General features: G+C 44.4%; 4 protein-coding genes and 4 long non-coding RNA genes across 16 annotated transcripts in view; 2 read left to right on the top strand and 6 right to left on the bottom strand.

The window, feature by feature from the left end:
* The first annotated feature begins 361 nt into the window (after positions 1–361).
* LOC136192291 (uncharacterized N-acetyltransferase YjgM-like) lies at positions 362–880 on the top strand. Its single transcript, XM_065980825.1, has one exon. The coding sequence runs from the start codon at positions 362–364 to the stop codon at positions 878–880; it is 519 nt and encodes a 172-aa protein (XP_065836897.1).
* A 954-nt stretch (positions 881–1834) lies between these two features.
* Positions 1835–2617, bottom strand: LOC136192289 (aklanonic acid methyltransferase DauC-like). Its single transcript, XM_065980824.1, has one exon. The coding sequence runs from the start codon at positions 2615–2617 to the stop codon at positions 1835–1837; it is 783 nt and encodes a 260-aa protein (XP_065836896.1).
* A 2067-nt stretch (positions 2618–4684) lies between these two features.
* Positions 4685–7381, bottom strand: LOC136191740 (ATPase MORC2A-like). 6 transcript variants are annotated; one of them, XM_065980150.1, is made up of 13 exons: positions 7307–7381; positions 6673–7258; positions 6567–6623; positions 6367–6520; positions 6245–6311; positions 6165–6183; positions 6006–6112; positions 5839–5944; positions 5696–5783; positions 5571–5624; positions 5425–5514; positions 4911–5320; positions 4685–4860 (listed from the first exon to the last, which is right to left on the bottom strand). In XM_065980150.1, exons 4-12 carry the CDS (start codon positions 6457–6459, stop codon positions 4979–4981), a joined length of 966 nt encoding a protein of 321 aa, XP_065836222.1. In that variant the 5' UTR covers positions 6460–6520; positions 6567–6623; positions 6673–7258; positions 7307–7381; the 3' UTR covers positions 4685–4860; positions 4911–4978. The 6 variants fall into 6 exon arrangements, with proteins under 6 accessions (XP_065836222.1, XP_065836218.1, XP_065836221.1 ...); XM_065980146.1 differs by having other exon boundaries at positions 6576–6623; XM_065980149.1 differs by having other exon boundaries at positions 5574–5624; positions 6576–6623.
* Positions 7382–8788: 1407 nt separating this feature from the next.
* Positions 8789–10338, bottom strand: LOC136191836 (uncharacterized). Of its 2 annotated transcripts, XR_010671004.1 has the most exons (5): positions 10104–10338; positions 9947–10036; positions 9844–9879; positions 9390–9785; positions 8789–9331 (listed from the first exon to the last, which is right to left on the bottom strand). It is a non-coding gene; the product is annotated as an uncharacterized lncRNA (long non-coding RNA). The 2 variants fall into 2 exon arrangements; XR_010671003.1 differs by having other exon boundaries at positions 8789–9785.
* Positions 10339–10648: 310 nt separating this feature from the next.
* On the bottom strand, positions 10649–11382 carry LOC136191833 (uncharacterized). Its single transcript, XR_010671001.1, has 2 exons — positions 11021–11382; positions 10649–10967 (listed from the first exon to the last, which is right to left on the bottom strand). It is a non-coding gene; the product is annotated as an uncharacterized lncRNA (long non-coding RNA).
* A 524-nt stretch (positions 11383–11906) lies between these two features.
* Positions 11907–13494, top strand: LOC136191800 (uncharacterized). The gene is made up of 3 exons (XR_010670965.1): positions 11907–12770; positions 12833–12963; positions 13117–13494. It is a non-coding gene; the product is annotated as an uncharacterized lncRNA (long non-coding RNA).
* Positions 13495–14944: 1450 nt separating this feature from the next.
* On the bottom strand, positions 14945–18483 carry LOC136191744 (uncharacterized). 3 transcript variants are annotated; one of them, XR_010670945.1, is made up of 7 exons: positions 18389–18483; positions 16972–17011; positions 16250–16920; positions 15911–16197; positions 15570–15863; positions 15198–15520; positions 14945–15145 (listed from the first exon to the last, which is right to left on the bottom strand). It is a non-coding gene; the product is annotated as an uncharacterized lncRNA (long non-coding RNA). The 3 variants fall into 3 exon arrangements; XR_010670943.1 differs by having other exon boundaries at positions 15570–16197; XR_010670944.1 differs by lacking the exon at positions 18389–18483 and adding an exon at positions 17062–17592 and having other exon boundaries at positions 15570–16197.
* A 61-nt stretch (positions 18484–18544) lies between these two features.
* Positions 18545–20911, bottom strand: part of LOC136191843 (putative cystathionine gamma-lyase 2) — a 2977-nt gene continuing 610 nt past the window's right edge. Inside the window, exons 2-12 of the mRNA XM_065980253.1 lie at positions 20238–20319; positions 19981–20189; positions 19830–19928; positions 19733–19780; positions 19612–19669; positions 19486–19563; positions 19279–19431; positions 19110–19234; positions 19001–19053; positions 18880–18946; positions 18545–18819 (exon numbers count right to left, since the gene is read on the bottom strand). Coding sequence (XP_065836325.1) covers positions 18724–18819; positions 18880–18946; positions 19001–19053; positions 19110–19234; positions 19279–19431; positions 19486–19563; positions 19612–19669; positions 19733–19780; positions 19830–19928; positions 19981–20189; positions 20238–20319 — 1068 coding nt within the window. The 3' untranslated portion in view covers positions 18545–18723. The remainder of the gene's footprint in view (positions 18820–18879; positions 18947–19000; positions 19054–19109; positions 19235–19278; positions 19432–19485; positions 19564–19611; positions 19670–19732; positions 19781–19829; positions 19929–19980; positions 20190–20237; positions 20320–20911) is intronic.

The raw sequence follows: 20911 nt of genomic DNA, 5'->3' as shown, positions 1-20911 counted from the left end.
CGGTAAATCTGCATCCAAATCTGCACCTGGATCTACTCCAACGAAAAATTTCCTGAATCCGAGTTTGTTTGCCAAGTGCAGAGTTACGTTTCCAGAAGTCCAGTGCACAATCGTCACACTTCGGCTGGAGTACGTTGTTGACGAGTCTTTGGGCTTGGACCAGGTAACAGATTCCCTTCCTCTAAAGAGAACTTGCGGTGTGACGCTTAGGACCCGCTGCCTAATGCAATACACAAAACCATTTCCATACGACAAATGGATGCATACATGCATGGGGAGGGACGTCCAATAATTAATCTAATTTGAACGAGAAGCAGTCAAACGAGGAAGGATTTCCACTTCACGCACAAAGCGTAGGAAAATGAGCGCAAAACCTGTTCTTCATCTCGGACGCTACGTTGCAAGAAGCTGGACACCAAAAGATCGGAAGCCTCTCATCGAAATGGTAACTAATATCCTCGCCTCTCATGGGCTACAATTCCAGCCAGATGACGGCGACCAAGACGCTTTGAGAGTCGAGGAGTACTACTGGGGAAGTGGCAAGGGCGACTTGTTTGTCATCGAAGATGTCGCCAAGCAAGAGATGGTTGGATGTGTGGGATACTACAATTCAACAGCTCAAAGAGGCGAACGGTGCGCTGACATTAGAAAAATGTATCTGAAGCCAGAAGCGAGAGGAAAAGGCATCGCCCAATTTATGCTCACTATGATTGAAGAAGAAATTCGACGTAGCGGTGTAAAGAAGGTTTTCATAGAAACGTCTACTACGCTCGACAAAGCATGTCGCTTGTACGAAAGAGCCGGGTACACAGACGCTTCTGGCGAGAACGCTATGCTTGATAGTCGTTCCGACAAACTTCTGACAAAGACTCTCAATTGAAGAGACCCTATATATATATTCGTACCCTTGCCAGTTGGTATTCGCTCTAGATGCATGATTAGACGCCAAGGCTACCCTGATGAAGTTGATAAGTGCTCTTAGAAAACGACCTTTGCGAGCTTCGCTCTCGATCCAACCGGAGAGCCAGATGGCGTAGGGAGGGTCCCCATTAACATTATCTCGCCGATCGAGCCTTCTCCTTCACTTGAACGCATAAACGACGACAGCGTTGAAGCGATTAGATAGCAACATGCATCGGGGAACGCGTCACCTATACGGGACACTTGCCCTTCAGTCAAAGGGAATAATGTCTGTCTGTAGCCGCCGGCCGGCATTTTGACCGCGATCGTGCTGTCTCATGGCCTGGAAACACCTTAAATACCGTCTTCAGGTGAGTTATGGCCTTCTCTGACGAAAGGAAAGAGTCACAACTGCGTCGCCGGTTTGGAATGCAGCTCGTTTTGAAGCCGTGACTCGCACAAATCCGCAACAGTGGTTTTATAACATCCTTGTCTTACCTGTACATCTATTGTCCTTCTTTCTCGACTCAGAACCGAGCGTACGTCAGCTTCGACTTGGAATCACTGTCTATATAATTAGCTCGATCTGCAATCTGCATGTCAGCGGGCTTCCACCCAGCTGCTGTTTTTCTACCGAGATCAGAGTGCATGAGGACTTCGTTCACTACTCATAGATTTAGGAAAGATCTTCGGAAGTCTAGGCCAAGTGAAAAGTGGGAGGAGCAAAACGTAGGGTAATCTGATTAGTAGATTCATCATTCATTTTACGCAGCGTCAGCTGTCACAATGACGGTCGAGCGAAGCCGTCTGGTATGAACTAGCCCAAGGCCATGCATATCTGCGGCGTCATCTTGAATACCATTGCGATGAGTGGGTTTCTTTTTGATCAGACAGATACCCCAACACGTGCCCTGAAAAAACAAACTATTGTTCTCTAACTCGGTTTCTTAGCCACAACGTCCTGAAGAGAAGCGTAGACAGGAATCGGTCCGTCTCTTTTCAATTTGTATTTTTTCAGCAGTTCCTCCGGCGTTCTAATAGCGGCGCTGAAGTAGCCCACAGTCGTCGCTTCCCACCAATCGAGTAATGTCCTCTCGTCCGGGAAGACGCCACCCTTTTCCTCTCTCGAGCTGTATACGATTTCGAAGCCGGCGTCTCTGAAAAGCGATTCCCAGTAGGAAAGCGGAGCCAAACTCCATCCCGTAGCAGCTATAAACGATTCGTAGGAATTTCCATATTGACTTGCAGAGAGCTCTCGTATGAAGCCTTTGTGATCCTCCCCCGTCGTGAAGCCGACACGTCCACCTGGTCTCAGCAAATCAAAGATCTTTCCAACGTACTCTTCGTGGTTGTTGCGAGGTATCCAGTGTACCACTTGGTTTGAGTTGATAACATCGTAAAGTGCAAACGGTTTCGCTTCCTCTATTGAACAGTGAACTATTTTCACGTTCTCGTAACTTTGGAGTAGGCTATGGGCGATTTTGATTCGCTCCACGTCAGGGTCGACTCCAACGAGGAAACCTTTTGGTCCGATTTTCTCTGCTAAATGAAGCGTCAGGTTCCCTGTTCCGCAGCCAAAGTCGAGAACGCGATCGCCACGTTGAGGCTGCAGAATGTGATCGAGGAATTTCCGGCCTTCAGATAATTGAACGTGCTTCGAGAGCTTGCTATAGGTTGAAGCGTGCACTCCAGTTTCGTTTGTCTCGGCTAGTGCCATCGCTACTACAAAGCGGCGGACTGTGGAAGTGGCTTGCTTGCAAAGCATTTTGCATGATAAATAATTCAATTTGCACTCATTACGATACCGGACGATCCTTTGTTCCGGCGGCGAATCACTGTTATCCCGCTGTAATTAGGGGATTCTTTGCTTTCTTATCGGATATCGCTCAACGCGCATGCAGCCTAATATGAGACGACTAAACATATGAGAATCGTATTTGTGCTTTAAATCAGACGGAAAAAGTAGGCAAGTTCAGTCAAACTCATTCAGTACCTGAGAACGACAGCAATAGCCCAGTTAATGTTTAACTTTCAAGTCAAAGGTCTCGGGGCAACATATTACAGAATAATTTTTTTTTTTTCGAACAACACTAGCTCCACCCATTGGCGACTCCTAGTGTGTAGCTCTGATTTGTCGACAATCTTCGTTTGTCGCCACTTTTTGTTCCACGCACAATATTTTTCCACGTATACGTGCTTGGGCACACATCCATGTGGCTTAAAGTATTGAAGACGTGAAGGCGAGTGAAAATTAAAAAAACAATGTCCTAGGTGTTATTCTTCACCGGTGTTGGTGCCATGATGAAATGTGTAGCCATTCAATTTGCTTTCAGCTCTAGTTTGATCTAACGCAACCTGTCATTGCAAAAGTGCTTTGTAAGAATCAAAGTTTGAATTTATTTTCTAAAGCATGACAGGCGTTTGACTGACAAAGAGATCAGTAGAAACGATACTTACAAACTTACTCTCCTAAAATACTTACCGGTAGATACGTAAAAATAATTATAAATAAATTGTCTATCCAAAGAGAGTTTGCGGCCCTCTGCAGCGACGCTTTCTGTTGTCGCCCCACCCCTCCACCACCTTTTCACCCACCCTCCCCCCACCCTCCCTCCTACCCTTTCCCCACACCCTCCCCCTTAACTAATAAATTACTATGGTACAATAGCCGATGTATGTAGAATTTTTTTTGTGAGCAACGCTCAGACTTTTCCGTCTAGCGCATTACCTCGTTGCGTATATTACATATCTAAAAGGCCAAGACGCTATGTGAAGTACTATCAAGGTCAAACATTTGTTGTTTTCCGTTTTCCCGGGCCGTCAAGATGATAAAGAAGGAGGTCGGGTTTCCAGACGACAAGGAGGAAGCTTTCATGAAAGTCGTTCATAAACGCCTTCCTTCCGTTGGCGCACAGCTAGTGGGAGAGCATCTGCTGCACTCGTTTCCCGCAGGTTTCTGCTTGTCCGGGTTTCTTCTTGTCCGGGTTTCTTGTCCCACGTGATTCCAAGCATGGATTCCAAGCGAAAGGTCAGCTAGCGAAACTCAGTAGCGACGACTCCAAAGGTAGTGGTGAGCGCCGTACACTTCTTGCACATTTCTCATCGTGTGCTTTTGGAGCATCTTGGATCTTCGAGCGCGAAGTCGCAAGTCTGGCCGCACGCTGTCCGCCGAAGACGAATCCGATCGCCGATTGAAGTGCTTAAGGGCAGGATAGTAAGGATTCACTCCGGGATGAAGACATCAGGTACGTAGGCACCAGCATTTCATCGGGTCCTTAGTCGTCGTGGCGTCTGCGTATTTTTTGCCATGGTACTACACATGCTCTCGCCATGCAGCGTTCGTAGTGAATCGAAATGGGTTTTAGGACAGCTGCCGGTATATTAGTATAACTCAGTAGATAAGTAGAGCGACGTCTACTCTTACTAGATCTAGTAACGTGCTTATAATACCTGGCAACCCCTTGATATGGTCTTTTAGGCTATTCTTCCTTCTAGCGAAGGTTTGCTAGAAGAAACTATCATCATCATTGAATAAATTTTCTGCGGCATTCTTTCAAATGACGGTGTATTTCTAAGCGCGGTGATTTTAAGTGGGACAGTCTTGGCCTCGTTCCTTTGAAATCTGAGCTATTCGTGTGCTTTAAAAGGCTGCCAGGCTTTACCCTCTACATTCATTTTTGGCATGCACCAGCGTTAGTCACTTATCTGTTCTTACATAGAAGCTATCTTCCTGGCGCTTAATTAGACTCTAAAGAAGCTATAACGACCCCTAGTGTAACTCGGAACTCTCTTAGCAACTTGCAATATTAGTAAACTAGCCAACAACAAAAACAAAATTTCTGTATTAGGTAGGGTATGCCCAGAAAACCTTTCTTGTAAGTCAACTTACAGACGGCGACTCAATTTTGACACTGCTGCGTCAAAGTCGTGCGATGGATTTGGCAGGAACTTGCTAAATTCCTACATTATAAAAGCCGTTGAATTATGATGTAATACATTAGCAGATATACCTTATCAACTTTGGTCAGAATCAAACAGGTTTGGTTGCGCAGGTTTCCCAGCGTTTTCTGCGTTTTTTTCAATTGCTCCGCTGTTTCTTTTGCCACCTTCTCAATTTCTTCCGCCCTCTTTCGGTTTCTTTCAATTTCCTCGCTGTTTCTTTCATTTTCTCCGCTGTTGCTTTTGCTCTCCTTTCAGAATCTTCTGCCCTCTTTTCAGCTTCTTTTGCTCTCATCTCAGTGTTTTTCAAGTGCCGCGCCTGCGGAGCGTTGTCATCGTCGATGTCGTCGGAATCATTGTCATCAAGAATTCGCAAAGCTTTTTGTTTCTTGGGTGGCCTGATGCTAGAGCCGACGCCGCTGTGTACTCCGGCCTTTGTTCCGGACGTTCCGCGGTGAATCGACTTTATAGAGGAATTTGCCTAAATATCTTTCTTAATTTGTAAACAAGACAGCGTGACGATGTACCAAGCACAAACGTTATAACTAGCGCATATTACTCTAAATAACACGACGTAATACGAACCATTGGTAGCGGTGTTATGAAGTTAGAAAACACGTTTCCGCTGTCGGTGTGATCGTCCGCCGAAAAGCCTCGTTTTCTAGAAGCACCAGCCTTCATGCAACGGTAGAATTAGGGCAACGCAGTATAAAGGACGCGCCTCAACCTACTACATTTGTTGTTAACGAAAAAGAGCGGCCAGGAGCTGGCGGCTGAGCTGACACCTTGCGACAAATTAATTAAGCGTAAACGTATAGATAATTTATTAGATCTCTTTTATCAACGAGATACGCACCGCGCCTGATCGACGGCTCTCAGCTGGGGTGGCTTTCGTCAGACGTACTGTTCTAATAGCAGCCTCTTTCTCCGGCTTTGAACAACTGCTAATTCTCTCAGTCATTAGTTTGCTTCTACGATTATTCGCTTAATTACAATTACCTGTTGCTACTTAAATCCCAACTGAGACTGCACGTCCAGTCATCGGTAAAGATGAAATTAAAATGTCTGATCGAAAAAGGGATTTTTCTCCATTTAAGGCACAAGTCTAAATAGACGTGCTAAAAGCGCCGGCGACAAGTATAAGAGCAACTTCCCGACGTACGTACCGCATTGCATTTCTATCTTAACCTTAGACCGCCTGTATTTGACGTACCTAGACTCGTTGGAAGCCTGGTCGGTCCACGGTTTTGACTGTGAATAGCCAAAGTGATTCCTTGCAATGAATAATTTGGTGCCCAATGAATTTATCATGCATGATGGCTTACCAAAAATCCGTCAAATCTCCTTAACGCAAAGTTTTAAATTAAATAAATCATCCTGACGTATGAGACGCGTCTAGTCTTACTGATGTTCACGTCTCGCCAGTATTGCACAAGATGTTCATTCATAGCTTTAAGTAGAAAGCGATACTCCTACATAAATAAAAACTGCTAATCAAGACAGGCTCTCTAAGATCGAATAAATAACTAGCTTGCTTGAGGATCGGCAAAATCCTGCTTGTTGTTGGTAGGTTGCAATACGACGTAGGGAACATTGACAATTCCTAATATCAGCGCACATGTAGGCTATACCCTGTGAAATTACAAAACTGCATGGCCTACAAACGACTCCTCTATACTCCCTAAACGTAAATCAAGGCCTGTTAGAAAGGAAAAAATCTCAAGAACCATCTTTACGGCCTGCCGTCCAATTGCTGAGGGCTTCGCTCAAACATTTTAATGAGACTAGAAACCATTTTCTCGATCGATTCATATATAGTATTGACCTACGTACCGATTGCAGTTGTAAATGAAAAATCCTTCGCGACTCCTATCCGTGATGTTGAAGCCAAACGTGAACGTAAGCGTTTTTGGTTCAGCAAGAGCTCTATGTATATAGAGCCACAGACAATTTTCCAAAACTGAGTTGCGTAGCTTGATTGTATATTTTGTCTCTCTCTTTTTATGTGGTGTGTTGCGTATTTTTTTCTTATCTATGTATTAATGTTTATTGGGTGGATCCAGGAGAAACGATCTCTCTTCTTGCTGCATTTCGACGTCGGCGAAAATACGTCTGACCGGACGTAAAATTTTTGTAACCAAACACAGCGTTTTCGTCTTTGTCCACCAAATAGTAGCCCCTGGGAAGGCTCCGAAAATAGTGATCAAGTGCATCTCGCCCCCGGATGTTGACGATTTGCTTCTTTTCATCTTCATCGTCTTCCACAATGGAAAAACTTCTATCGTCCCACCAGACTAAACAGAGCACGATCCACACGATCCAGGCTAGTAAGAGTTCGAATATCATGAAGTTCTTCGTTGGGTGATCAGAAAAAAACTTGCAACGAGAAGAAAGCACTCCACAATCTGAACTAAAACACCTACGCACAAAGCATTTATCTAAAAAGCTTCTTCAATCTGCTCCTCGCCTTAGGTAGAATCGAGAAAGACGGATAGATCGAGGGCTGGACCGCTGGACAGTGGATACGGGTCGCGTCCCGTAGTGACCGGGCCTTTCCACTGACATAGTCAGGTGACCTAACCTTACGGGAAGCACTCCTCAACTAAGATGGCGTCTCGATCTCGAGAGAGGTTGTGATCGAAACATAAGGAAAAGGCTACGTAGCAGCTAATCCAATCGATCGAGTCTTGGAAGAAAAAGCCTTTCGCGTTCACCGTGCGCGATGGAATTGTCGAGAAAGTGTCCCACGAATGCTTAGAAAGGTAAAATGCATCGAAGAGACGGTGTTTTCAGATCGCAAAAATTATTGTATTGCTGCTCGAGCTGGGAATTTGCGCGGAAAGCTGACCGGGCCCCCCATATTCTTCCCCGCCCCCATACTGCATAGTAGCCAGATACAAGTACAGTAGCTTTGTCTTATGTCAGTATAGTTTTGGCTGTCTGTAAAAGAGAGCGTTCTCTCGACTGACTTGCTTACTTTTCCAGAAATAGCCTGGCGTTAATCGGTTTCTTCCTAAAAGCTTTATGTTTTGAAGGCGGCCTTCTCCGAGTTTGCATCCGGTTTTGTCGTGCTTCAGTGATTATCTCTCCCAGGAAGCTATCCGGTTCTTGTAATACCATTTCTGCAAAAGAGAGTCATGCAGATCGCTCTGACTTAGTCGCGCGTCCCGTTGTGAATATCGCTCGCACGTATACTTCCAGTCACATAAAGAACAACCTCTTAGGTCCTGTTCGGTCACCGGAGAAAGGAACTCGACTTACGACGGGGGAGAGACGAGACTCGAAAGAAAAATCATAAATTCGGTTCCTGGGCTTGACTGAGATGCGTCGAACGCCCCGTCAAAGCATAGGCCATAGGGTAACAGTCAAAGAGAAAAATCAACTCGCGTGTGCGAGCCTTACCTTACGCTTTGCAAGTGAAAAAATTAAAATGGAATCCGTTAGGGAGTCTCACATTTTGGTGACGACATCAGTCGCTTGGAAAAAGTAGTTTGTAAGATATCCCAGTATTATAGGTTCGCTTCCCATGACGCAGGTATGCACGCGCAAGACGATGATGAAGGAAGGGCGGTCAGATCATAGTCAGATACTGCTTTATCCGGGTAACATTCGGAAAAGTGAACAGTTTGACTGAATGCTTTCTCGGGAATGGGTAATCGGACCTTTTCAACGGCAGCTGACCAAGCAGCTGACCGTCAGCTGCTTTGGTGGTAGGCCTGTGTTGACCACAAACGCGACCGCTTCGTAGGGGATCCTTTGCGGTAAAAGCTTCTTTACCCCGCCCCCGCATTTCAAGCAAAGACCGACTTCGTAGCACTATAACCTAACGGGGCAGCAGACAGTCGTATTACAACGCGCTTCACTTACATCATCGACTTCTACGGCGAGATCTACAAAAATTCTGACTTTGAGGTTGAGATCAGAGAACCGGCTGGCGCTTTTTACATGTGGTCCTTTTGAATAAATTAAATTTTTCACAGGCAACGGGCGAGAAAGATAAATAGCTTGCAGTAGCCACACAACGTCCAGAAAGTCCTCAAGCTCCGACGTCTCCTGTTATCGCGTTGAACTCCTGTGCAACCATGAGTTTTCGTCTTGCAACTACCCTTCCTTTGGCATTTCTTTTTGCAGTTATTTCACTGTCGGCTAGCGTAAGATCAGTTGAACAAAGCACTTTTATAGTGGTTGAACGACGTGCTCTTTCTACAGGCCTATCTAAAAAATTCCATCTCTTTTCGCGACCAAAAAGTTTATTATGCTCCCTTTGGTGGGGATAATCCTTCCGTGCTCAATATCGGAGACGGCAATGCTACAGTCTCAAACGATCAAATAGTCTACCTTCCGGGAAGTGAAGCCCCGTTTAACCACGGTAGTGCTATGTTTCTTTTCAACGTATCCCACGTTGCTGGAAGCGGTTGCACTCTCCTTCACCTAGAAGACGATTACCCCATGCGGGACGTAGCTGTTGCCATGGATTCCGGGAACGATTACACTAAAATATGGAACGCAACAGTTAAGTCAATCGTCTATCAAAAAATTGGCGTTCCCACTGGCGTTCCTGGAAAGCCCGATTTCTGGACTGAATATATCATTTATTGCCCGGTGACGGAATAAGGGGCTGAAGGGTTTCTGCATGCCATGCCGTCAGTTTTGCCTAGCGATGTGTTGATTTGTCTCTTTGTGTGTCTCACTGTTGTATGTATCGGATGTTAAGTTTCCCAGGCTTGTGCAGAAACAAATTCTAAGTGTTTTGCAAATCAAACCAGCGCTTCTGGTGTATTGCTATAGTCTACACATCGGGGTGTGTAAAAAGTATACCCATGTTGCACTCTACACGATCACCATTCACTTCCACCACAGCCTAACAGCTAGAGCCTAGATTCTATACCTCTAAACTAGTACGATGGAGGGTGTTACCGTAGGTGTTTTCACAACGGAATTCGCTTCTAAGTAAAGAAGCGAGTCAATGCGCGATTGGCTACGAAATATGGGTGTTCTTCTTACTATTCGAGCTGACGACTCTCTTGTCAATGAAGCAATCTGCGCAGATGAGGCGTTGGGTTTATCCCCCACGAGGGGTCCCGAAGAGAATAGTAATTAAGTTTACCTTAATCGATGCCGTCTGTTCTGTGTTCAAGAAACGGGCTTCGAAAGGGCGACGGATAAATTCGTCTCTTAATTAGGCGGTGACGGACCACTATGTAAAAACGCAGGCAATTAGTCTATCGTCAAATAGAATAATAAAGACGTGTCGCAAGCTTTACGTTACGCTTCCCAAGGGCGATAATCTGTTCGCGGAACCACTTAGGGAGCCTCACCTTTTCAGAAATGCGCCAGAAGCTATAGAAACTGTTATGAAAAGCCTACCCGCATAACCGAAGAGCGTCTTGCAAAACATTTCAGTCAAAACGTTAGCTTTTCTCCGACCCTGACCCGGATAAAGACCAAGACCAGATCGATACCCGGATGTCGAGAAAAGAGCGCCAGTCGCAACAACAAAGAAACAGCATACAGACAACGTAAACAACGCAAACAACACGAAAACCTGTCTGTAGAATAGTCAGCACTTTCATTTCCTATTACATACCTGACACCGACATCTGAGAGATGCGGGATTCCCCGCGTCGTTCTCTACCAAAATATCAAAGCCATAAAATGTTCTCCGCTCCCCGCCCAGAGGAGAGCCCAGTTCTGCCTTTCAGCAGAACTTAGTTTTATCGTCCGAACGCAATCGAGTCTCATCTCGCCGAAACCCGACATCGTAAATCTGTCAAAGCGTTGTTCTGCAGAGCAAATTTGGCAGATAACGTTTCCACTTGAAGAAAGATAAATTCGCCTGTTTGACACTAAGAACAATCATTTCTAGAATGCAAACACACAAGATGTACATACAAGACAGAAGAACTCAAAGCAAAATGTCTAAAGTTACGATATCACCGTTTCAACTTTTAGTCGATATTCTTCACGCTTCTTATGGTGTCGTTAGGCACTCCAAGAGAGTCCGGTGTAGGATAGTCTCCTTGAGTCTTGCGAAAGCGAGGACCTTCAAATTTCTTCTTTGAGTACACTTCCCAGGTGCCTCCGTTGATTATAGAGGAAGAAACGCCGTCGGGAGGAGCCAGATTGAGCTAAAGGCAAAATGTATTCGATCAGCACTAGCTGAACTTCTAGAACGCTTTACATCAAAAATGGACGTCGAGGAGTCTTGGCGAGGTCCTCCGTAGTAGTTGTCATAAAAAAAGATTGCAGTCTCGCGCGAATCGGGAATAAGGTATGCAGACGTAATCGGATTAAGCACCATAAGTGGTCCAGGCGAAACGACTTGAATGTCGGACGGTTGGTTTTCTACAGTACGACTACTGTCAGGACGATTATATTGCGTATTTTTGTAGACGATCCATCGTCCTCCTTGTGACTGGCAGCTCGTGAACGTTCCATATCCCAAGTTGGTGAGATCTTCATTGCTAGAAGAGATCGAGTATTCGGCACCTTGGTCAGTATAAAGAGTAAGCTTAGCCATTGATGCTGAATGATCAAGAAGTAGAGAGTATATGCTTCCAGCCAGCTAGCAGCCGCTACTTTATATAGGCCACGCGGCAGGACGACAATTACGTATCATGAAGCCACAGCAATACCGCATGAGTCATGACGCTATAACGAGCTTGCATATGGTTTTAGAAAATAAACATCCACCCAGACATCTTGGTTGGTGCTGTACCATTACTTTATACTTTTTCTCGCAAAAAGAAAACGAAAAACTTCACCTAATAACTTTCGAGTTTTGAAGAAGACCGTCGTAAAGACTCTTTCTGCGGTATGCCAGTCTAACCATCGCATCTGCTTTGGCAAGCTGCAGAAGCTTCAAATAAAGAAGACGTCATAGTGGATGTTGATCATCTAATTTGAATAATCTCTCGGCTTTCTCGGAAGCTAAGGAAGCTAACGACTTCGCTTCCTTGTTATCCTTACGTCGCCGAAGCGCTGGAGGAGGTATAGATTCCTATTCATTAGCTACATACCAGATAAAGTGCAGAGGTGAGTCTGAGCATTGGGTGTCGCCCCACCGCGTCCTTTACGCTGAAACAAACGGTCTTCGCGAAACATGCGAAGTCATAACTTAGTGGCGTAGGAACCGGGGTGGCTGCATGGGGCCCCCGGAAAATTTTGATTGACGCGTACAGCAGTGTCATGCAATCAATATATGTGTTTACGTTCGTATATACTCATTTCGTAATCCTGATAATGATATGCTGCTTATATCAAACTATCTGATCGGGTGCTTTGGGTCGTTTTCTTATTTCGCAGTGCATGTGACGTCACGCGAGAAAGCAAGATGGCGAACAAGGAATGGACATCCCTGGCGTTCTATCATAGAAGAAAAGAAGAGTTTACCGGGAAACGATGCAATAGGACTTCCTGGCGAGAAACGCCCACGCAGATCGAGGCTGTTCCGCCGTCAATTGAGTACAAAAATCAGGCGTACATTGGCTCTACGTTGTCGAGCGTGTGAGGAGACAGCGTTAAGTTTCCTGTATTGCCGTCCTGGTCATCGTAGAACGTACTCGTCGTGGGGATCGAATCTGATAGAAGAGCTCTCGTGCCATTATTTGTTGAATTGGATTCGGGACGAAGGGAGCCGTGTTGAGAAAGGGCGTCAACGCTAATGGATCAATTTCGCTGCATACTGAGTCAGGTACGACAAGTCCGAAAAAGACTCGAAAGTGAACACGTACCTTTATCCGGGTACGTAACAGTCATCGAAAGGATGGTCATCGAAAGGTCAACCTTTTCACTGACTTTTTTTCGCAAGACACGTTTCGACTGTACTGAGATATCGTTCAAACTACTTTTTCCAAGCGACTGGTGTTGTAACAAAAAAGTGAGGCTCCCTAAGGGGTTCTATTTTGAGTTTTTCGCTTGCAAAGCGTAAGGTAAGGCTCGCAGACGCAAGTCGATTATTCTGTGTGACGGTGACTCAAAGGCCTATGCGTAGATGGGGCAGTCGACTCATCTCAGTCCAGCCTTCTCGCCCAGGAACCGAAGTTATCATTTCTCTTTCGAGGCTCGTCTCTCCTCCGTCGTTAGTCGAGTTCCTTTCTCCTGTGACCGAGAAGGACCTAAGAGGTTAGTCTTTATGTGACTGGAAGTATACGTGCGTGCGATATTCGCAACGGTCGCTGCGAGCAATTATCCCGTGGCTCTAGTGATGGTGACTCCTAAAAGGGGGCCTCACCAATGTTCAGTTATGATTGGCTCTCAGCTTCCTTTTCTCGGCAGGTGATAAGTCTGTGAACATTCATATAGCAGTCATAGAAGAATCGATCGAACTATAGCCGTTCATGCATCAGCTAGCTTTAGGGGCGGGGTGTCAAGCAATTACAAACTTAGAAACCGGAAAGGCGCAGCACAAACGAACACATCCGTATATGATATCGATTCCTTCACGCCTCCCTGGCTTGAATGGCAATCACGCACCCGTCAGCCAGCCTTCTCGTAGAATCCAACGTCATCCTATTTCCAGAATATGTCGGAATACGACGCCACTCTGCGTCCAAGGCGGCAATAGCGGCTGTAAGAGTAAGTACCACTTCAATCAGCTTGTTTCCAAGGCATCGATACGGTCCAACTCCAAATGTGCACAAGGTAGTTTCCCGCGTTCAAAGCGTGCTCTCGTCGCTCGAGCCCGAATCGATTCGGGTCAAAATTGAGTGGCTCGACAAAGCTTTTGTCGAGTAGAGTAGGCAGAAAGAAGGGAAAGACGACTGTGCCCTTTGGAAAAACGAACTCCTTGATCTTGAATTCACGCTCCGCAATCACAGGTGCTGTTACTGCAGGCGAATCCAGACGTAGAACCTCCTTAACGACCTAGAGAAATTTTCATTAACAATCGAAGAGAGTTCTCTTTCTCTGAGACACATTAATGCATTCTTTTACTACTGAAGAGAGAAAAGGCGACAATTTCGTTTCAAAAGCACAAAAAGTGCCTTTAGGTCGTAAACTTTACTAAACGCGTCAAATGAATGATCGCTGCGGCAAAATGCGTAAACCGATAGAAATTGGATTCCTACGTGAGATACTCCACGAGGAGTGGTTTGAAAACGAGCGACAACGGAATAGGAAAGCATGCTCACAACCAATTCCTAGACATGCAAAAACATTGGGTATTTCTTCGAAAAACTGCCGAGAGAAAAGGCAAGTGGACAATTGTAACGATTTGTTTAGGCGCTAGCAAACTGCGCACGAATAGAAATTTAATTCGAAAACAAGTGGGAATGTCAAAGAATTCAGGAACAGGAAAATCTAAACGCATTTCAATAAATTTATCTTTTTTACTGTAACTATAACATAATCACACAACAAGTACACATAAAGATAAGGAATCCACGTGACTCACTCATTATTTCGTATTACGATCGTTAGACAAAATTTCAAGAAATTCTTCTTTAAACGCTGACCACAATGAGGAACGCAACAGGAAATCTAACGTTTCAACTACAAGAACTTCAGGTAAGAAAAAGGGCTCATCTGATTTTTCTGCTACCTGTTACCTGATTATATAGAGTGGAATGAAAACTCGCGTTTGGTTTGCTAATCACGAGCTTCTTCTGTCTCTCCCTCGCTATAGAGAGCAGTAGTGGTCCATCTAATGTTGTCTTTCTGGTTTGGAGAAGAATTTTCAACGTCTTCATACACGGGTTCGGCTTTCATTTCTTGGCTACGAACTGCATTATCCGAAACATTCTGCCCACTTTAACTCAATTTCATATTGGCTTCCGCAATCGCTGGTCTTGCCAAACATGCGTTTGCAGGTTTGTCAGCTTTGGCTTGAGGTGATAGACAAAAAGAAAATTTTTCCTTCTTTAAAATCACCACAATGACGAATGCAACAGCACCGATAACAACTAGCGTTGTTACAAACGTCACACCAGAAGCCGCTCCTGCTGAGAGTCCCTCTTAAGCAGAAACTATTACAACTCAATGAAAAAACAATTATTCGAAGCTACCGGCTTCTGGATCTAGATGTCTTGTAGATGCTTCCGCTGGTAAATCTAAAAGTAGACAATGTAACCATGCCTTTGCATGCTCTACGTGTACTTGCCTGTATCTGAGCTGCAGTTTTGCTGACTAGAACACGCTTCGACCGAGTTTCAACCACCGTAACAATGATAACGAAAGGAGTTTCCATAAAAACACTTTCTGTGCCGTAAACGAAAACCTGAATTTTTGCCACAAATCTCACTGCATTTGGTTGAAGATGACCAGAGAGACCAAAAGTATTCGTAAGATCTCATGTGCGATGGAAGACCTATATCGATGTGCACAGTGAATATCTCCGCACACCTTATACTGATACTTACGTATAAAAGCAGATATATTTTTGGCCTGACCGGAGTATGTCGCTTTGGCTTGGCAAGTGAAGTTTGCTCCAAAATCTCCTCGCTTATTGTAATGGTTGAATCTACAATAATTTTCGTCAAGTTTTGAAAATTCAAATAAGACTTTCTGTCGCAATTATAAACAGCGTGTGAAAGTCCTGTATTATTCATTTCGACGCCATTCAGAAACCAGGTGAAAGACCAACTAGGATTAGTCAGTCGTTCGGTGCACACTAAAAGAAGAGATTTTCCGGGATGAAAAGGGTAGATTTGCGTCGAAGGAGACATGATTGGACGAGGAAATGCTAAAAGATACCGTTACCCAAGAAATTTAAAGTTTACCTAGACACCGACCTTTTACGTCAATAGCGTGAAAAAGAAATGTTACAAAATATTTACGGTTTTCCGCAATGACCTCAATCTCAAACTTGTACACTCCAGAGTCGCTAACTGTTGCATTCTCAAATGCCACTCTCTGATAATTTCTAAATTCCGTGCTTTGATATGTCAAGCCACCAATTCTACGGCCATCTTTGAACATTTTTTGAATATCGAGAGTAGCTCGACAGCAAAAGTCAAATTCAAAGGCAAATAACGAATTAGCGCTAACCAAAAAACTGCTGCGAACTTGCACGGGAATCTCAAAGCCTATAAAAGTGACAAAATGCAGCTCAAATTGAATGGTATTTACCTACCTGAAGCATTCTTTCCGGAAAAAACAGCCGGCAGAGACTCAACTTCTCCAACAGAATTATTCGCGTAGCAGCTGAACTCACCAAACCTTTCAGAGCGGACACGAACTCTAATCCATCGATTTTCGCTTGACAAGTAGGAAGGATTTTGAGAAACTACAACCCCGCCTTTTTCCAGTGAATCTCCGGCTCTGGAATTTCATACGCCTCACATCGAAAGTAGACGAACTGACGAGGAAGGAAAACATCCAGAACAGCATCAACGGGTGCATGAGTGATCCTAGGAGGAACTACAAAATGAAAATGTTATCTTTGACTGAATGTACCTATAAGAGCAAATACCTTCAACTGCCACAAAGAATTGGTGTGTAACTGATCCTAAATAGTTTTCAGCTATGCAATCGTACATCCCAGAATCAGTCGTCTCGTTGGCACTTTGAATAAGAAGTTCCCCGTTCTCACTGCCATGAGGCAGAATGACGTTTTTACCGTCTTTTTCGCACCGAAAAATAGGCTGCTGAGAGCCAGTCGATAAACAGGGAAGGGACACCGTGTTTCACCCTTCAAAATCGTCGTATCATTTGGCGTGGAAATAAATACAGGTTCTACTCCTAAAACAAAGTCTTCTACGTATGGAGCTATCAATTATAAGCAAAAAAACCATACCTGGTAATACTTGGTACTCCAACACAAAGCCTCTTTGAGACGAGACGTGTAAACCAGAGAATAATCGTATCACAACGGACGAGTCCACTTTGATAACGTCTCCGTCTTCAACGTCTTTTAATTTTGATGAAGGTGAGTGACGGTCAAATTCTGAGTGCGATCTGTAATCCTTAAAGAATCGCTTATTGATCCATTCAAATTGATGTGTACTATTCTGAGCAGGATAACAGATGGGGACAACGAAGGGTCAAACGTCCAAGTACAGTTTCTGTTACTGACGTAATTCTCAGGAAAGCCGGGCGAAGTCAGATAACCTGCTGCTGCCTTAAGGACATCCCCACAAGGCGCTATGTAGAGATGATCAGAGTCTATGTCACGGTATTTCAGACTGTACAAACCTGCGCTAGAGCATCGAAGACCGGTCCATCCTGAAGGCACCTAGAGAGAAATTGCCTTTATTATCCTTCCTACGCACTGGTCAACGAGACCTTGAGCAGGTAAGAGGTTCGTTAGAAAAAATGCCCACCACGGCAAAGCCAAAGTGAACATTGGCACACTGGGTCAATCGTCCTAGAGTCCAGGAATTATACACAGGGCCTTATATACGTAAGTTAGTAACGGAGAGCCCACTAGTGACAGAGATCGATATCAAGCGTCCGGCGATTAGATACCGTACAAATGAGATGATCTCACCCTTCGTACCGATTGCTGCTCGCCGCGGTCCAAAACAAGAGAGCAGGTTTGCGGTGTTTATAAAGAGTTCAGCCGGTTTTTAACAGGTCTATCCAAGGGTTATAAGGGCGTGGCGCAGATAGTCGTGAGTAGATAAACAAGCGCGCGCCTACGCGTTTATTCTAAACTGTCATGGACGTGGCTGAGCTCAAGTCTCGAGCTCATCCACGTCGACAACAATTGCCGTCATTCTATAGATAGAGGGTCTCAACAGTTGCCGTCATCCTAAAGATGTGTTTCCGTCATCCTATATAGTTCAAAGACAGATCGACGGCGTCAATAGCTGCAGTCATCCTATAGGTCGACGGCGTCAACAATTGCCGTCATTCTATATAGGTGGACGGCGCTAACAGTTGCTGTAGTTCTATAGAGTGCAAAATATCTACAGTTTCCTATGCATCGCCTTAGAGTCGTGTTTTTTTTACTATTCATGGCTCACTTTATGCATGCATTCTCAATGACTACCATTGACTCGAACTCGGAGAAAGGTAGCGGTACTAGCCTGATAATGCCATTTCCCAATTTGGCGAGCCAAAGTAGAATGCTTTTCAGCGCATGACGGTGAGAAGAAAAACAGGTTACAGTCCGACTCAAACGTGTACGACAGAGAAAAAGCTGCTCCAGAAGTAGAATTGAAAAAAAAAAGTTGTCTCCGAGGAAAAAGGGCCAATGGCAGACGTGCCTTCGCTCCCCATGGCCACACACACAAACAGACAAAAGCCCTTTCGTCGAAATAGCGTCATCTGTCCGAAAACATGCAAATATTACGGTATTTCTCTAAGAGAACAGACCTATATCCATTTTAAAACATGAAAATTAAATAATATAGTTAAATACAATTTTTTTAGACAATTAGCACGTCTCTATATTTTGCCTTGGCGTCACGCGCAACACATGTGTTTTGCAAACCCTCTTAAGAATTAATGATCGAGATCTAATTTCAGGACCAAACGAGAACCCGCTTTACTTAGTGCCAGCTGTCCTACATCCTAATGCAACGAAATTCTATCATCGTCGCATAGCGAGAGTGCAAACAATAGCAAAAGAGAGGGCACGTTTACGCAAGGGGGAACCGGTGCGAACCTGAGGTCTTCACTTTATCCTGGAATGAAGCATCAATCTCCTGACCTTCATCAACCTTTGGAATCGCTGCTAGCGCGATCGAATAGGGAGAGTATGCTCTTAGAGAGGAATATCGCCGAACGTTTGCTTTGTATCACGTGGGACAGGAAACCCGGATTAAAACCCAATACCAAATGGCAATGTAGTCAAATTTTTGTATACCGGTATATGTTTTGTGCATAAATTTAGGATGGTGAATATATAACACAAAATGCTGATATGGAGATACGGATTGACTGACGTACTGTAAAATTGACTAAACTGCAAGTCCGTTCGCTGAGACAATGTTTCTATCTTCAAGTTTTAGTTTTCGTCTTTCGAATTGCAGCAAAAGCTTGTTCAAGGTCAAAAATAAGATCTTCCAGTGTTTCAATTCCAATAGAAAGTCTAATCTGCAAGAAATTAATTATTGACAACTTGACCTCATTGTCAACTCAGAGCACTAATCTTACTAGAGTTTCCGTTAGGTTTGCTTGCTCCTTCAGTTTTTTTGAAACGCGTTTTTTAGACATAACGGCTCTGTTATTTATTTCTTATTTAATTAATGCACTCATCAATAGCTTAGCGTCTTACGATATTTCAGCCACGCTGTTGACACCACCCAAACTGATTGCGACCTTGAACAGCTAGACACGGCGCTACATGCGTCTTTTCTCTAACAAGTGAGAAAAGAAACTTTTACCTTTAGACTCGTAAGGAAATCAGAAGCATGTGAATGTCCTCCAAGAAGACAGAATGCCACCATGCCGCTATAACCACCGATCATTTGCTTTGCAGCGATTTCGTGGCCTGGATCACTTTCCAAACCTACGATTCAAAATTAATACGAAATCGGAAAGTTGATTTCAAACCTGGGTAACAGACAAAATCGACTTCCGCCTGCTTTTGCAAATACAGCGCTATTGCTTTAGCGTTTTCCATCATTTTATTCATTCGCAGAGGAAGTGTTTTGATGCCCCTAGTTGCCATGTAGCAGTTAAAAGGTGACGGAATTGCACCTCCGTCTAGTTGAGAAAAGAAATGAAGTGCTATTCCGCGTTTCCAAGCGACAATCCTACAGCTCTGATAATATTTCAATTTTTCGTGAAGAACGACGTCGTTTGTGACAACAGCTCCGATGATACCATCAAAATGACCTAGGAAAATCTCTATTAGAAATCTCTTGTTGCTATGATAGCTTTTACCAGCCATATACTTGGAAACAGAGTGAACAATGATATCCACGCCAAGTGTCAGTGGCAGCTACCAGAAACAATAAGATAGACGTTGCTAAGCTAACGATGTCTCTCTCTTGTTTAGACCTACCTGGCAATACGGAGTGGCAAAAGTGTTATCAGCAACACAGAGAATGTTCTTAAAACCAACAGGATTTATTAACCAGAATACTTCTGGAATGGCTTACCATCTCCTTGCCTTGAGCATATGTAGTTACAACGTCAGTCACGGCTTTGATGTCAGTAATTTTCAAAGCAGGATTAGAGGGAGTTTCGATCCAAACCATCTGTTATAAAGATCTCTTAGGTTTTTGCAAGCATTCGATCTACCCACTCTACTTTAGTGGTAGGCTTGAGAGATGGAAGAACATTATCAACATTCGTCATGTCAATAAAATCAACTTCAATTCCTTTCGGAATTAAAATATCTGATAGGTACAAAACGGTTCCGCTGTAAGCATCTTGAGTGCAAACGACGTGGTCGCCTGGAGTAAGGAAGGCATTTCCTACCATGTTGATAGCAGCTTGACCTGAGCCAACTGCCACGCCTTCGAGAGAGAAATTGATACCATTTCTTAGGAGAATATGTCGCTTACAGTATTTTGCGCCTTCGAGTGCGGCGATAACATTTTCAAGTATTTGGCGAGTTGGATTGTTCATGCGGGAGTAGTCAAACTCCTATTATATTATAAGGACCTCTTAGGAAGCCAGTCGCTATGCTAGGAACCATACTGCTTCACTGTTAGAGCGAAAGGAAGTTTTGCAATAGAGCAACCGAAGCGGTTGTTCAAAAGCTGTCAGGTGCACTTTTGAAAAGGCAGTATGCAGTAAAAACTTGCTTATTAGCAAACGCCTTAATTAAATCGAGACTCAAACATCATAGGAACCCAGAAATGAGGTGACACTGCAAGCGATTAGATTCTGCAAGCTCGGCACGACCCATTCAAACGCTTACTTTAAATAATCAAATAAGGTGACCCAAAAACATAGAGTTCGGAAAAGTTAATTAATCAACGACTTCTGAGTTCCTCGTCTGCGCGATTCGTTAAGTAGAGTGTTCGCGCGGCACTATAGGCTCGACTTAGATGCCGATTCGCGCAGACGAGGAACTCAGATAGAAATCGTCGCGCGACGCGAAAGGGGTCCCCCAGTCGCTTTCGGCGAATATCGCCCGGCATCCTCCGCCTGGCTGCCGCGCGAGCGTCCACCTACCGAACAGTCAGCAATTCCGACAAAATTCTGATCCTACCGTAACACTAACGTTGCTACC

The sequence above is a fragment of the Oscarella lobularis genome, chromosome 10, assembly GCF_947507565.1.
Source record: "Oscarella lobularis chromosome 10, ooOscLobu1.1, whole genome shotgun sequence".
Classification (NCBI taxonomy): Eukaryota; Metazoa; Porifera; class Homoscleromorpha; order Homosclerophorida; family Oscarellidae; genus Oscarella; species Oscarella lobularis.
This window is presented reverse-complemented; position numbering and strand designations above follow the sequence as displayed.